Below are 16,760 nucleotides of genomic sequence, written 5' to 3' on the forward strand. Positions count from 1 at the left end.
CAGCATCAGTTGCACTTGTTCTCTAGCTTGAGATGCACACTTGTTGTTTATGAGGGGGAGTGGTGTCACCAGTGGTACCCGCCGGAGGGGGGTTAGTGTGGAACTCTGCAGAAGACCTCTGTCCAGTTCCCTGTGTCAAAGTTGCTGTCCTGAAAAGCTTAAGGGGTGAGTTTTTGGCCAAGAGTAGCAACAGTTGGAGCCCCTGGCATTCGTCAAAAGAGAGCAGGCACTCCCAGTTCTTTGCTGTTGCAAACGGCTCTTAGCCTGTGTGCCAGGTACCTGCTGCTAACAGCATCCACTGCTTGGCACAGTGAGTAAGGGGGTGTCATGCAGTGAGAGGTGCTGTGCGTTGGGGGGGGTAACACCCACCCTAGGGGGAGAGTGCACCAGCAATGCTATTGATTAGCAGAAATGCAGGTGAAGTTCACAGGTCTCAGGGTTAGAAAACGGTTTGTTTCAGGTGCTTGCAAAGTTTGCCCCATAGCTGTGTGAGCACCAAAATTCTCTCCAGCTGGAATTCTCATTCGAAGAAAATCACATTGCCAGAATTCTGGCAATGGTTTTGCCTATGTCTGTTATATACCATCAGCATTGCCCCGCTGCTTGGAATAGAGTACTGATAAATTAGCAATTAATAAATTTGAGCTGGAAATTTCAGCAGTTTTAGCAACTGCTTTCTTTCTTTAATGTTGATATGTGCTTGTAAACATTACTCCTGCTCTTGCTAACGTTTTATGTGTCCACCTATGTTTAAAATGGAAGCATTTGCCACTGACTCTGAAAGAGGTCTTGTGTATTATAAGAACATAAGAACAGCCCCACTGGATCAGGCCATAGGCCCATCTAGTCCAGCTTCCTGTATCTCACAGCGGCCCACCAAATGCCCCAGGGAGCACACCAGATAACAAGAGACCTCATCCTGGTGCCCTCCCTTGCATCTGGCATTCTGACATAACCCATTTCTAAAATCAGGAGGTTGCGCATACACATCATGGCTTGTACCCCATAATGGATTTTTCATCCAGAAACTTGTCCAATCCCCTTTTAAAGGCGTCTAGGCTAGACGCCAGCACCACATCCTGTGGCAAGGAGTTCCACAGACCGACCACACGCTGAGTAAAGAAATATTTTCTTTTGTCTGTCCTAACCCGCCCAACACTCAATATTCAGGGGCAAGATACACACTTTGTGGTTTGAAACTGACTAAGGAAAAATAGCAAAGTTTCGGGGGGATGGAACTGGTCCTGTTCATCAATGCTCAGTTGTATTGACTAAACACCATATATACGGGGCCCATGAGAGGGGGTAAAGGGGGTAATTTGTACCTGGGCCCAGGGTCAAACAGAGGCCCCAGGTGCCAAAGGAGGAAGCCCATAAATTTCCTGGGATCTTGCATTTTTCTACCTCACCTGGATTCCTTTCCACTTCAGATGCTGGGGGCTGTGTAAATGACACTCCTTAACAGTGTCAGATCTGGGAGGAAATTGGCCTGCTACAGTAGCTCTTTGATTTGTTGATCCGCTTACCTTGAAGGAGTGTATAGATGCTCAGGGACACAGTTGTGGGGCTACAACTACAGAAGTACATTTGGGTCCACATAGGACTCTTTCCATTCTATTGTAAGTCTAAATATGATGAAATATGATGACTAAATAATTTTCCACAGTGATTTTCTATATTTAAAAGATTTTTGAGAAACTTAAGAGTTTTGTTTTCCATATCTAGCTGCTGATACCACATAGGCTGGTAGACCTAGGTTCTGCATTGGGAAGCCTGGTAGACCTGGGCTCCAAAGACTATTCTGGCTGTTGCCACCATCCCCCACCATTTTTACCCCCCCCCCGCCGCCACTGTTCTGCCAATACCCATCACCACCAACCCCCCACTGTTTTGTCCCTCCCCCTTGAGAGGGAGATTCTTTGAGAAACTTTTTACTCCCTGATAAAATTCTTCTCAGAGGCCTTTCATACATGATAGTTTTTTTCCTGTTAGTACTGTAAAATTAAATAGTCTCCCTTTAGCTTGTAGATCCCTGTTCCTGTATTCTTCATTAGAGTTATAGCTCATGGTGCACCCAGTGGGTGTATTTATAGGGGGAAGAAGGTCAGCAAGTGCATTTTCCAACCGAACAGTAGAATCCTGTACATGTTTACTGACATTGTGTTCAGTGAGGTTTTCTCCCAGGTAGGTGTGCATAACATGGCAGCCAGTTAAGTACTTCCATATTGTATTGATTAACAGCAGGGTTAAATTAAGTTCCAGGTCTCCTACTAAAATCTTGCTCAAATCTTGCTGAAATCAGTGGAAATAACAGTGAGTAACTTTTACTGCGTTATATCCTTATGACATATGTTATAGTTCTTGCAATGTGACAATAGCATTTTGTTGGTTAATATAAAGTTTCTGTTTACAAACTCACAGTTGTGTCCTTTTTACAGACTCTTGTACACAGATCATACTTGCATTTAGATATGTATATATGATCAGAAAGACTCACTGACCTGAATAGGGCTTAACAATAAGTGGCACCTCAGAGATGCCACCTCAGAGTGGCACCTTTACTAAAGGCAGGTTAAAAGGATGATGTTCAGTCCACACTGAATTATATTTGTGTACAGGAAGATGGAACATCACAATTCAAGTGCAATACCATATCTCTTGGGGAAACTATCCCATTTTTCTAGCACTGTAGCATTTTAACAATTGCTTGGTGCTAGTGATATTTAGCAGACAAGCTGTCCTTTAGTTTCATGTTTTGGTTTTTTTTTTAGAGTAGTTTAAATGAATTGGAGATATTTCTCCTGTTAACTTCCTTTAAAAAAAATTGGTGAATTTTTTTAATAAAGCAGCTAAACTAGTCTAAAGATATATCAATTATATAATGATGGCTTGTTCTATTCTGTTCTTCTTTTTCCAGCTTCCTCAGGCTCAAAAGGTAAACTATTTTCAATCAATATTTATTCAAAGAAATCACCAACTCTTCATGTTTTCACAGTGTCATGAACGCAGTACAATGGTGGCCAGTGAAATGCTTTACAATGTCACAGTTATAATGAACTAGAGAGCGTAACATTGCTTAAATCAAAGCAATCATTGTGAGCACTCAGGTCACCCTGGGAGAGTTACAATTCAGACACAATGTAAGAGCTATTAGAGCAAAATGGAGGAGGAGTGCCCTGCTTCATCATACAATAAAGGAACCATTTTGTTATCACTTTGAAAATAATAGTCAGTCATCAAATGGACAGATCATTTACAAAGAAGCCATCACTAGGCCCTTGCTTGCCATCCCAGCAGAGGAACAAAGGAACTGGGGGTGGTGGTGGTGGTGGCAGCTGTATTATTTCACTGGCCTCTATTGTATAGCCTTATCAAAGGCCTCTCAGTGCATCTAACATAGTTTGTCCAAGGAAGTTTCCATGCAGTGTGCTGTTGTTGTAGTAGTGCAGCTTCTGCTTTGATATGGTCCAGAGCTACCATTGCATTTCATAATCTCACAATGATACTTGTGGCCAGCATAACATATATATCACTTGATGCCTGTTGCATCATTCTTGTACAATTCACAAATATAATTGAAAAGCAGAATAATTGCCACAGTCTAGAATGCCTTTTTATAATTAGGGTTGCGGTTTTATAGTTTCTGAGATGTATTGTTTGCTAATATCAAAAAGGCAACTGTTCTCACACACCTGTTTTATGGTAACTATACCTAGATGAGCTGTATGAAACTGAAAAGTAGTGTGCTCACTGAGGTTTATTTGTCTGCGTAGTTGAATTTTTCCTTCTATTTTTGGACAGCAGACCCCCTCCCCCCCCCAAAAAAAAACAGAACCAGTTGTCTTAAGGCATAGATTAAAAAGCAACTCTGCCAAATCCTATCTGGGCCTTGTGAGGCTGAAATTCATTTTCCAGCTACACAAGACCCTTTATGGCAGAGCGAAAACTTGTCTTCTCGCTTATGCTTCTGGGTCACTGCCACAGACAATGAGAGGTGTGGTGCTTGCAACAGAAGCTCCATCTCTCTAGATAAGTTGGCAGTGGGGTGGGATGGGGCAGGGGGAGTTTGAGGAAGGGGGAGTGCAAGGGTGGATCCTGGTGGTATTAGCATATAGCAGGATCCTATCTCCTCTTTTCGACCCACCCTAGTCCTTCTCTTAGGCCTTGTGCCAGCTATAAGTGTGGGTTCTTTTTTCTTTTCTTTTTTTTTAAGGCAGAGCATAAACAGTACTGTAAAAAGGATGCGAATGATAGTTCTTTTCCTATGGCAGTTGGAGACTATTGGCAATTGGATACTACTGCTTGTGCACTTTAGAAAAAGCACATGGCCAACATACTTGTAGTGTACTGCCATATGTTTTTCAGAAGAGTTTGTGTGTGTATTAGCAATGTCTACTGCAGAATTAGTATCCAATTTAATCCAATGGCAAACACTAATTGGATAGTAGTTGATAATTACAGGATGTTGGTTTCTTGTTTCCACAGCAAGCAAAATAAAGTTGGTTGAATTATTTTTAACATTGGAACACCCGTTTGTAAATGATGACTTTTTCTTAGCAATGCATTTAGCTGCCCTGAAAATAAATCTGACTTTATGATCTTCCTACATTATCTAGTAATGCACTTTTCGCTGTGCCTGTATGTTTAAAGTGTAGGTCTCAGTGGAAGCCCCACATATGTTAATCTAGTTGTGTACAGTGTCAGTAATTTGCTGTGAAACTGAAAAGTGACCAGGCAAGGGTCAGCCTTTTTTCACATAATGTTCTCTGGCTGTGAAATAATCCCTCATATGCCATGTCAATTGTGTGCCTTGATGAGCATTTTTAAGTAGTAATAGGTCAAGTGATGGTGCCTTGCAGATTATTAAGGTGCCATCCAGTTCAGCCCTTACTAAGCTCTAGGATACCAAAACTTGTAATTAATTATCTGGTTCCACAGTTCATCTCAGCATGAAGTTGTATATTCTGGACTCCAGAATAGAATCACTGATTTATTAGCATCTTAAAGGTTGCAGCAGAAACCTAAAACCTTCAAATCCAGGGTTCAGACCAGGAAAATTTAAAGTGATTGTTTAGCTTAAAGTCACCATCCCAGAATAATCGGTACCCACAATCAGCTCCTTCTGCCTTTGTTAGGAATGAGTGCAAGTCACTGGGTACAACTTCTAGGCATGCTTGAGCCCCCCTTCTTTCTTCATGTTTGAGCTGGAATAGCTTTCAGAAGCCCAGACTTCCTTGTGCTATTGCAAAATGTATAATTTTTTTCCCTTATCAGGCACGTATCTTTTCTCAATCCTATTTCACTCATGGAGAGTGCCATCATTGCCTTTCAATTATGCTGCTGATTATTACCATTATATCTAGTTTTCAGCATTATTTTCATTTCAAATGTAGTACTGACAGTTCTTGTTACTAGGTTTAGTTCCAGGCTGCTGTGTGGTTAGCAGATGTGTGGTAGTTCAGCGCTCAGCCTAATTCACGTACACTTCTCAAAGCACTGTTATCATCCTCCTCACTCATTAGTGCAAAATGCATTTTGTTTGTTTTAAAGAGATTGATTATATAAGTTGTAGTTCCATATGTTGCAACGTGACTGCAAATGGTCATTGAGCAGTATATGCACTTGCCAGCACTAAGCAGTTGGTGTAAATTGAATATACAGTATATGTGTGCCTGTCTAATGGATTGTTTGGCTCATGAAATCATACAGCAATCCTCAAATAGAAACATTTTACAGAGTTGCAACATAATCTTCAGATCTCTATCAAGCAATAGGCAGTTGGATGGCTAATGTGAGTCATGGTATGAAGCTCTTGAGTAGAAATAGAACTTTGCCGGGTGCTAATTAGTTTTCTCCCTTTTGATTAACATAGAAATGTTTAATGTCCTGCCATTTTCAAAGAGAAGCTTTCAAAGAAGGAATTTGTTTGTATGCTTGTTTGTGGACCACTTCAGGATTGATGCTTGTCTTTGTGAATGACTTGAGTCAGTGCTAGTGTACATTTTGCCATATGGTGTCTGAACTTGTACTCTGTTTGTGTTGGAATCTCTGTACCATCCACAAATGTTTTCTGTGTAAACATTTAAAATGGTTGCGTCTCTGTAAACATGCTCACTTTGATCTTCACATGATTCTAGAATAATGGCGTTGCCATATAAATTTACTTTTTAAATTTTTTATCTGCTAGAAATTGCATATCCTCTTATAAGAATCATATACAGCACACTTATTTTGTCTGCATATAAATAACAGTTTTGGCAATAAGCAACAGATTCTTTTTATGTACTGTTATAAGCTCTAGACTTGGAAGCCCCTTGTCTTGCACTTAAATGAATACTGCAAATTGTTTTAAACAACTATATTTTCCAATATGGATCTAACTGTTGTAAATGCATGCAGATTAAGGAGCAGTGTGCATGGTGTTTATGATAATAAATACGTATGTGCTAAGGTAAATGCTTGAAGTGCTATAATATTTACTGACATTTACCATTAATTCTAAGTTTAAGGAGCCAGTGAGAAATATCTGAAAATGTGGGCTCTTATCACTGAGTTGGTAACAATAAACCAAAGTTTAAGTAAATAACCAGATTTCATCATCGTTTCTGTAATTTTACTGGTAAAGGGGAATATTTTCCTCCCAGGTATAAATGGTGAAAACAAGACTCATCTTTAATGCCTTCAATAAACATAGGTGGTAGCTCAGCATCTGCTGGGGTTCCGTTCCTGGAGCCCCTGCATAAACAAATCTGTGGGTCAGGGCACTTAATTTGACCAGACCTGTGCTCTGGTCATGTCCAGAGGGTGTTCTGAGGGTGAGGGAGGCCTGCATGCAGCCTCTTTGGCTCTCAGAACGCCTTCTAAGGCCTCTGGAAGACCTTAAAATCTCACGTTCTTTTTTTTTGGAGAAAACCAGAAGTGCTGTTTTAAGTCCTTCTGCGGGCCTTAGAGACCCTTTTGAGGGCCTTAAAACCTCACTTCCAGTTTTCCCCCCAAAACCAAATGTGAGGTTTTAAGGTCCTTGGCAGGCCTCAGAAGGCATTCTGAGGGTTGAGGAGGTTGTGCATGGCCTCTCCAGCACTCAGAGCGCCCTCTGGGTGTGACCTGAGAACAGCACTGTATGTATTTGGAGAGTACCGGTTGGGCCCACAATGAGTCAAATCCATGGATGAAAAATCCATGGATGACGAGGTCCAATGTGTAATTGATTTTAACTTTCTATAATTTGCCAGTAAAAAACAACATTAATCAGATTTATTTTTAGTACCAAGTGCTCTGTCCTGCTGATGGACAGAAACCCCTCCTCCTTTCCCTCCCTGAGTTCCCTGTGAAGAAAAGAAGAGCCTTCTCTTTCCCTCTGGTTTTTTGGTGAGGAACACAGACACTTTCCCTAAAAAACAAACAAACATAGTCCCAGGTTCTTTAGCTGCCATACTGCAATGGTAAAATAAAGGATTAGCTTGCCAGAAAGTCCCTGGCTGAAGATAAAGAGGCAGTCAGGGTTGTTGGAGCCTGTGCAAGATTATACACAGTATAGTTAAATACTGCATAGGAGTATTGTAAAACGGGGGAAATGTAGTATGATTTATATTGGCTGTAGCATATGAGGAGCTCCTTTATGCAAGCAGCTTTCCATGTGGAATGGGAACAGCACTGGTTTGTGTTCTAGATCTAGATCAATGTGGGAGGAGGTGTGGGTAGGAACTAAAACAACAGAATTTGGTCTTGATCATCATTCTTCCAGCCTTCCAATTTCATTAAAATACCAAATAATTCAATATCAGATTACTTGTTTATTCTGGGCTGCATATTTATGCACCTAAGGGCACAGTCCTAACTCCTTAAGTCAGTGCTTTCCAGCACTGACATAAGGGCAATGCAGCTCTGAGGTAAGGGAACAAACATTCCCTGACTTTGAGGAGGCCTCTGGAACTGCAGGATGCAGCACATGTCCAATTGGCACCTATATGCCAGTGCTGGAAAGTACTGACATAAGGGGTTAGGATTGCATCATAACTCTCTTGCTTTATATTCCACTCTATACCTAAAGCATCGCCTATGCCTGTGTACTAGTCCACAGGGGTATTGTTTTACTTGCTTTGTTGAAGCAGCAAACTTCAGGATCTGTCCTCCTAATTCTGTTGTGAGGTGTCTTGTGCTAATCTGAATGAAGCGGGGAGACCATATGTGTGCCATACTAATGAAAGAGAGCCTGCATTAAAAAAAAAAGTTTTGCTTTGCTGAAAACATTTTTGTTGTGCTTTCCTAACTTTTTTTTTTTTAAGAAAATGTCTTTGGCAATATCTGTTTCCCTAAAGTTCCCAGTAGCTTCCTTTGTCTTTCTCTCTGAATCTTAACTTATTTAAACAAGCCTTGCTGTCCTTTTATCTTGACACTATTCTGTTTTGAAAATGTAGACACATCATTTATCATTCTTTGCTTCATTTACTTTTTTATACTTCAAGGTGTTGAATTACAAGCAGAGTGAAAAATTTGCAACCCTGATTTTGTAACAGAAATGCATCAGCAGAAATTTTAGCATTTTTATTAAAGTTATCTAAAAAGTTAAATTGAACCAACTGGAGTACAAAAGAACAATAAAATGGTACAGTACTTACTTGCTGTCTTTTGTCCTCTGCAGTTCTCCTTTTTCTTTTCTTTTTTCTTTGTTGTGCCTGAAGCCAGGGAAGTACACAAGACACAGAAGTCCTGAGTCAAGTCCCAAGCTATCGACCCTGTAACTCATCTTGCGAGTCATAGCACATGGTGTGAAGACTTGACTCATTAGAAATTTCAAGTCTTTTGAGTTGAGTCATGAGTCATTTCAAGAAACAAGTCAAGTTGCAAGTCAAGGACTTACCTGAGCAAAACTTCACAGCCAAAAAAACCCCTTAAGCCTTCTCCTCCCCTCAGTCCCTCCAGCTCTGCCTTGTGCAACTAAAAACCTACCCTCCCAACACACCTGCTGCTGCTATTCGTCTGAAGGTTGGCTTCCAAATTGCCCATGAAATCTTCAGAGTGACATGGAAGCAGCAAAAAAAGTAAGCAAGAACACACACACACACACACACACACACACACACACACACACACACTAAAGAGAGTAGGAACTTGAGTCATTTTGAGTTCCAACTCTTTTTTTGAATCACTGGCGCTGAGTTGCAAGTTGAGATGGGGTCAGCGATGCCAATGACTCAAGCCAACTTCAGTGACCAAAAACATGTTTTTGCTCAAGTAGAGTCAACCTGAGTCCATTGCCCAACCCTGCATTAATCTCCTTTTTATTTTGTACAAAAATCTATGCAAATGGAGGGGGCATCATGAATATGCCAGCCTGCTCCAAAACCAACATAAATAAACAAACATAATGACTGCATAGGTAGATTCCAACACAGAAATGCTTCAGTCACACAATCAGTATACCACACAATTTCAGTTTACAGTCACATGATTCACACCTTGGAATGCTGTGACCTGTGAACATCAGCCGCTGTGCTAATGTTATACCAACCTGGGTGTTGAGTGCACAGACAAAGCAGTCAACACTATTATGATTGCCCTCTTCATAGCTACTGTAAGTACAGGTTGAGTCTGTTTTATCCGTGGATTTTAGATCTGTGGATCTGGCTCAACGAGGGTCCTTTGGACTTGTGTTAAACCCAAAGTGACTCAGCTGGAAATAATGGGAAACTCTTTCCCTTACCCCCAGGTAAGCCACCACAGCCCCAATGGGTCTCCTCAGACTTGCACCTCCTCAAGAGGCTGGGTAAGTCCGAGGAGAGCAGAGTGGCTTACAGCCGCTCCATGCTGCTCGGGAACAGGGGCTAGGTAGGTCCCAGTCCTGCCATATCTGCCAGGTCCCAGTCCTGCCTCCTGCTCCTTGCCCGCCCATCCCTGGGACCACCCTCCACCTGCCCCGGAACGCCTCCTCCCGCCTGCCTCAGTCCCTTGTGTCAGCCGAGCTTGGCTGATGCAAGCCTCCCTTTTCAAGTTGGTGCAGAAGCTGGATTTAGCCTCTGCTGGCCCATGTGTGTCCCTTCACCAGCACAACCAACTCTTGAAGAAGTGCAAATGTGCCTTATGGCATGTTTGCAACCCTCATGCAGAGGGTCGGCCTTAATTTTTTTGTTTTTAATTTTTAAATAAGATTAGCCTGTAACTAGTTTTAACTTCTGGAAAACTCTTTTGGTTAATGGTGTGTTTTGTTTTTTTACTTAAACTATTCAGGATTGCACGTCATACTATGTTTTTGCTGTTTGCATTTTGAAAATCTAAGTAGAGAAAATGTTTCAGAATGGAAGAATATGTGCATCTGTGTAATGTCAGAACAGTCTGGCATAGTTACTCTCTCAGGATATAGAGTGGATCCATCCAGTAACATGTATTTCACTTGGATTGGTTTGAATGCTATTTTGTCTGCTGGCTTCTCTGCTGGTCTATGAGGCACGCACACTGTGAAAGTGCATGCCCTGCTTGCTTACTGGCAAGCTGGAACCTTTGTTGCTTAATTTTGTGGGGGAGGTGGTCATTGAAACCACCCTCTACCCAAACTGCTAATACCGCCTTAAATGTAGTAAAAGGACCATTGGATGAACCACTTGCCCCACAAATACACTCAAAAAGGCCAGGCAATGCAGTATTGTCCAAATGTCCCAGTCCTTTATCAACATTATAAAGGTACTTTCACAACCTGCCAAACCTGGACTGGAGACCTAATTGTTGGCTTTTTTATCCCCTAGCCACACCTATAAGTAGGAAGAGGCAGAGAGAGAAATGCTACTCGTGTGAAAGATCTGGGTGATACTCAGCTTCAGTTTTCTCCCATTGGTCCTGATTAACTTGATAGAACCTAGAAAGATGTCCAAGTTACCTTCTAATGTGCTTGTTAACTTAGTTGCCACCCTTACCTGTCTTCTCCTTGGACTGCCTTTCAAATTGTTCCTGCTGCCTTTGTACCACACTATCTGTGAGAGGTTCCAGTTCCCAAGTGGCCCAACAGATCTAGCAGAAATAGGCTCTAATGATTTTGTTATCTCCCCCAAAACCTGAGGGCACGATGGGGTCGTTCCCGATGTGCCATGATCCAGTGACACACTGAGTGGAAGCTGCTGAAATAGTCATTTATTGCAGGTTAACCAAGCAAGGCACAAGGAGAATATTCTCAGATCATGTGGAAAATTCAACTGGATGCAGCCAGCCTTTTATACCCAGTTCAAAGCAATGCAGTTCAACAGGCAAAATTTTCACCCCGCCTTACCTTACCCAAGTTCCCTCTCCCCCTCCTTTTGGTAGTGGTGTCCTTCCTTTGGACACATGTTGCTACCCTTGCAAGAGAACAGGGTGTCTACGCAGACTGGCCCTGTCTGGTCTTCAAAGACCAAGGCACAGGGGAACTAGGACTAAAAGCACTAGGTGAGGGCATGAAGCCATCTCACTACTTGGAAAGCAAAAGGTTTGTCAGCATTTAGTTTTACTCTTGTCTTTAAGCGCGAAGTCACTGTTGTCAAAGCGTACAGGACTGACCCCCCAACTCACTCAGTATGTTACATGTCCTGACCTGGACTAGTAAGGGGAGCCTACGGCATCAATTTCCAGTTAATCTTGGTTTTAACCTATTGATGCATTTGGACTCCGGTTGCTTCCTTGCTAATAGCCACTTTTCTCTTCTTCCCTACAAGTGTGATGACCCTCTGTTAGGCCATCTTCAATTGACACCTTGACAAATGCACATATTTGACAATTTTTGAACCACTTACCTACACATTATCAAATCTAAGTTGATACATGAATGTTTAAAGCAAAAGTGGCAAGTAGCTACAAACAGGGTGTAGGATAGCCCTGACATTGATGCTGGTGCCAGCTGGGCTTCTTGCATCATCATTACAATTTGAGCCTTTTAGCAAATTCTTGGTTTCTAAATACTTTTCCCCCCCTCCATACCTGTGATTTTCCCACCTGACTGCTATAGTATATTGAACTTAGGGTGCAGCTCTTCTTTGGCTTCTTTGAGGCATGTAGGAAGGAGAAATGGGTGATATTGTAAAGCCCTGCTTGCCCATCTTGTGATGGGGTGGAACATGGAGGCTTTGCAGTCTAAAAAGGCCAAGTGATGGGGCTTAAAGGGGTCCCTTGGTCATCATTTGTCTATTCTGTGACTAGGGAGGACATCAGCATTATGTAATGATTGTGGTATCTGCAGTCTGCTCCACCTTCCTGGAAATGACCTGAATTACAGATGGACTCTTTTGATGTACATTTCCTCTAGGGATACATTTTGGGACAGCTCTCTCCAGTGTGATCGTCAGTCTGTAACCAGCATGGATGGTTTTTGTCAGGGCAAGCAAAAGAAGTTTCCTAGTTTTCAGATGTTATTGTGACTTATGCATAGGATCCTGCATAAGCAGCCCCTGGAGTTTTGTGATCCTGTAGAATCTATTAAGTGTTGTTTTTCTCTTTCCAAATATAATGGAAAGATAATTAAAATATCTTGATTTTATCTGGTGCCATAACAAGCCCAAGAGGAAAGTAGTGGAATAAAACCCAAAATTCTGTTTCCCTTAAAGATTAGATTTTCTTTTCCAAAAAAAAATCATTATCTCTTAAAAGTTTCCATCCATTTATATCGTGCGTGTATCATTTACAATTAGGAAATGTAGATGTCTCATGAAATGTAAAAATATCTTTTCATAATAGCATTTAAAATGAAACAGCAATGTGTTTGCCTTTAAAAATCAAAGCAATGGGGTGGGAGAGTCTGGACTTTGTTATTGGGTTTAATTTAATTATCCTTGCATTTCAAAGGACAAACACACACCCTTCCATTTGGAGCTGGAATGCTGAAGACCTTAAACATAAATTCTGTTGCGAAGAAATAAGAGTAAGTTCATGTTAATAATGACAGATACTTACAGGGTGTTCTAACATTAGAATTTCAGGCAAAACAGTGCATACTTTCTCATGGATTTACAGTAAAAATCCAGCTGAGGACCAGTTCACACAACACAATTTGCAGATACCAGTCCTGTGACTGATGTCTGTATTTGGTCAACGTGAAAATGTGCATGAATAGATCACACATTGTCTTTAAGAATGTCTGGACCTTAGGACTTCAGAAAGGTGAATTTTCTCATGTTCATGAAAATCCTCATACTATTATCATTGCTGCACTGCATTCAAAGCAGGGCTTGGACTTCTGCTTCTTAAACAGTGAATCCCACCCCACTGAACATGAACCACACCACACATTTTGAAATTCAGAACCCTTCAAAGCAGTGTGCAAAGCAGCATGGGAAGTATGATGTACAAAGATGGAAGTATGATGTACAATGGAAGCTCAATGGGAGCAGGCAATCCTTTTGGCCAACCATAGGTAGAAAGTTATTTGGAGGCTCCCAACTCATGGAGATCATGTCTCTGAGGAACTTAGGGCACAGTGCTATCCGCTGCCAACCCATAGCAAGCAGCACCACAAATGGAGCACATGGTGTGTGCTTTTGGAGATGAGCCAACGGCCCAGGAGAGGTAAGACTTTTTCTTACTTTCCTTGCCATAGGCTGCCTGGCTTCCACTGGATCTCCAGTGGCATCGGAGGCGGTTCGGAGTGAGGAAACGGGGAAGGGACTGGAGCCATTTGGGTATCTTAGGGTGGGAGGGAACATTCCAAAAAGAACTTAACTAGGATACCTTAATTTGTAAAATTACGGTTTGGGACTGTCACTACTTCTTCCTTTCAGCTTTTCACTCCCACAGTCTATGAGCTCCTCCACCTATCTACTCATTAGTAGAACAACTCTTATGCTCTGTTAGAATCCTGCATAAAAGTGGCATATTGCAGACTGCTACATAGCATAACCTAAGAAGAAAATTAATAGACTAGGAACATAACAATATTAAAGATGGCTAATGTTACATTGCATTACTCTCTGTGGAGAAATTAACTGATTTGGTCACCACTCATGGTTCAGCATGTTCTGTTGAGAAAAGTGACTCATCCTCTATTCACCCATTTACTTAAAGAAAGCACTCAGACAGTTTTGATGCAATGTCTGGAAGACTTCTTTCTCTATTAGTCCATTTCATTTGATCCATTTCGTGGCTCCCCCTTCCTTTTTCAAATAAAAACCTTAATGCGTTTCCTAATATGACTATTAAGTGTTCACACACTAAATACTAGAAGGGTAGTTGAAGCCGAAACAAAGAGTTTTTGTGTTAACATCTAACTGAGTTATCATGGCATACACTTTTGTGGACGAGAGCCTGCTGTCAAATACATGAAGCAACATTTTCAATTGGCAGTTATATACATGAGCACAGGAGCAGGGGGATGTTAGCAGTGAGCCAAGAGATCAAGAAATGCAAGTGGACCAAGAGACAAGAAATCCATGTTTTCATGACTCTGATCCCGGTCCATTCCTGGGACTCCGTGACTACCCCCCCTTCCACGCAGGATGCAGCATATGCCCTATCATTGGTGCTGGAAATTTGCTTAGGATTGGACTGTTAGAATTATAGTACCCACCCAAGAAGGGAAAAAAGGTTGACAAAACCATACAGGTATAGAGGACAGACTCAGGAACTGGTATTGTCATCCACAGTTGTACCTATGATTGCTCCATCACCAATAATTTACATCCCATCCTAGACGAAACTTGTTTTCTGTCACAGGCTTTGGGTGGCAAGACTTCCCTTATGTAGACTGCGCCCTGCTCACTCCCTAACTGCGCCTTACTCACTTCCTAACAGGGACACAAATCCAGGGATAAGTCCATACAACATATCCATATCTCTATAATCTGTCATCATTTTTTTTTTTCCAAACAACAACCAAATAACTTCAGGAACTCAATCGCCTTCTCATCTCTTCAGTGTGATGTATGTCAGTACCTGCCAACAATTTCCTGCTGCTGTCTGCATAGAATAAAAAGGTCAGAATCTAAGAAGAAATTGCCATAAACCTAACATGAAAAATTGCAACATTCTGAAACTGCTAAGGAACAATTAGTTTTCCAAGACACCGCTGCAGTCCAAAAAGTCACCAAAATATTTTGAAAAGTATTCCTTCAGTGTGAAGTTTATCAGTACAGGTCGGTCCTAGTTATCAATGGATTCAGTACCTGCGGATTTCATAATTCTCTGGTTCCGAACCTGTCGCCGGAAGGCCCACCTGGGCCTCCGAAGGATGTTCTGAGAATCTACTGAGGATGTTCTGAGACCCATGGAGGCTGCTCACATCTGCCAACAGCCCCTGTGGGCCTCAGAATGCCTGTTTAAGGGGAAAAAAATATGCAACTTCTGGTTTCTCGTGGAATCTGTAAATTGTAGTCGTCGTCCCCCAAAATGGGCATTCTGATGCCCACAGAGGCCGCGGGCAGATGTGAGTGGCCTCTATGGACCTCAGAACACCCTCTGAAGGTGACCAGAGCACTAGTCTGATCACCTTTGGAGGTTTTCAGGGGCCAAAATCTGTGGATTAAATTATCTGTGGATTTTGGCCTCTGTGGGATTTCTGGGAATATCTTTTTTTTCTCTTTCCCCATGACAGATGTTAGCTTAACAATAATACACTTATGACCCAGTCCTATCCTCAACTCTCCACTGGTGCAGCCAGTCAAAAAAGGTGTGCACTGTATGGGGGGGGGGAGAGATTGAGAAGCTTTGGAGAGGAAAAGGGATTTCAATCATCTTAGCCCTCTGCAAATTTTCTGCTCTGTAAGTGGTTTCCTCAGACGTGCTCCAGCTTAAAAGCTGATGCATGTCTGAGAAGGGGGGGCAGGGAGGCTTCAAAAAATAGGATAGGACCCAGTGTGCACCATTGCTGCCGGATCCACCCCCTTCCACAGTCTCCCTGCCCCTGTTCCACTCCCTCCCCACCCAGTTTCACCTCTTCCTGCTCCTGCCACTACGTTACCTGCTGGTCCAGGGATATCCACTAATGTCCAAAGAGCACTGCTGAAATCGCCACTGATAAAGCATTGTGCATTCAATTGGCAGCCATTTTACAACTCTGTTCTGTTGTCATAAATGGCAATTCCAGATAGGATTGGGCTGTCCAAAAGGTATTGTCATCTGTGACCAAGAATGGGCACTTGTCTTGTGTTGACTAGACATGACTCTCTAGCAACATTGTTTTTGGCAACTTTTGAAGTGGATTCAAGTCATGGATATCATGGACCTCAACTCCTCTCGGAACTCGAATCACGAGTCAGCTTTCGTGCCTTGAGCGCATCCCTGCCTGTGACTGATTTGTGACTAGATATATGTGTCAATAGAAGCTAATGTGTTAGACATTTAACAGAGTGGGCTAAAGATCATGAAAGCTTATGCCATAGTATATGTTTATTTATTTAATATGTTTCTGACCCTTATGTTTGCTCATAGAGCACTCAGAATGGTTTACAGCAGTGTTTCTCAATCAATAGTATAGGTACCACCAGTGACACTTGAGGTGGTGTCTGGTGGTACTTGCAGCTGGATCCCTGATGTCCAGCAGTGAGGCCAGGAACATGACACAACAACACAACGATCGGATGTTGCAAAGCATGCTTTTCTGAGCCTCTTACTGGTGTGTGTTGCCTTGCACCTGGCTTCCCAACCCAGAAATAACTGGCAGTGATGTCATCGCCAGTTACGTCGAGTGGTACTTCAAATAGATGGACCAAGTGAAGTGGTACAACAAAGGTTGAGGGACACTGGTTTACAGCAACAAAAACGCAATGTTCATTTTGATGTACTTTTTTGTTTACAGCAAATCTAAATAAACA

The 16,760-nt window shown here is 42.0% G+C and overlaps 1 protein-coding gene across 1 annotated transcript in view; it reads left to right on the forward strand.

Annotated features, from left to right (window-relative positions):
* Positions 1 to 16,760, forward strand: part of CACNA2D3 (calcium voltage-gated channel auxiliary subunit alpha2delta 3) — a 467,867-nt gene that overhangs the window by 262,052 nt on the left and 189,055 nt on the right. The window contains exon 13 of the mRNA XM_066613498.1: positions 2,918 to 2,935. Within this exon, the coding sequence (XP_066469595.1) occupies positions 2,918 to 2,935 (18 nt within the window). The remainder of the gene's footprint in view (positions 1 to 2,917; positions 2,936 to 16,760) is intronic.

Source organism: Tiliqua scincoides, chromosome 2, assembly GCF_035046505.1.
Source record: "Tiliqua scincoides isolate rTilSci1 chromosome 2, rTilSci1.hap2, whole genome shotgun sequence".
In the NCBI taxonomy this organism is placed as follows: Eukaryota; Metazoa; Chordata; class Lepidosauria; order Squamata; family Scincidae; genus Tiliqua; species Tiliqua scincoides.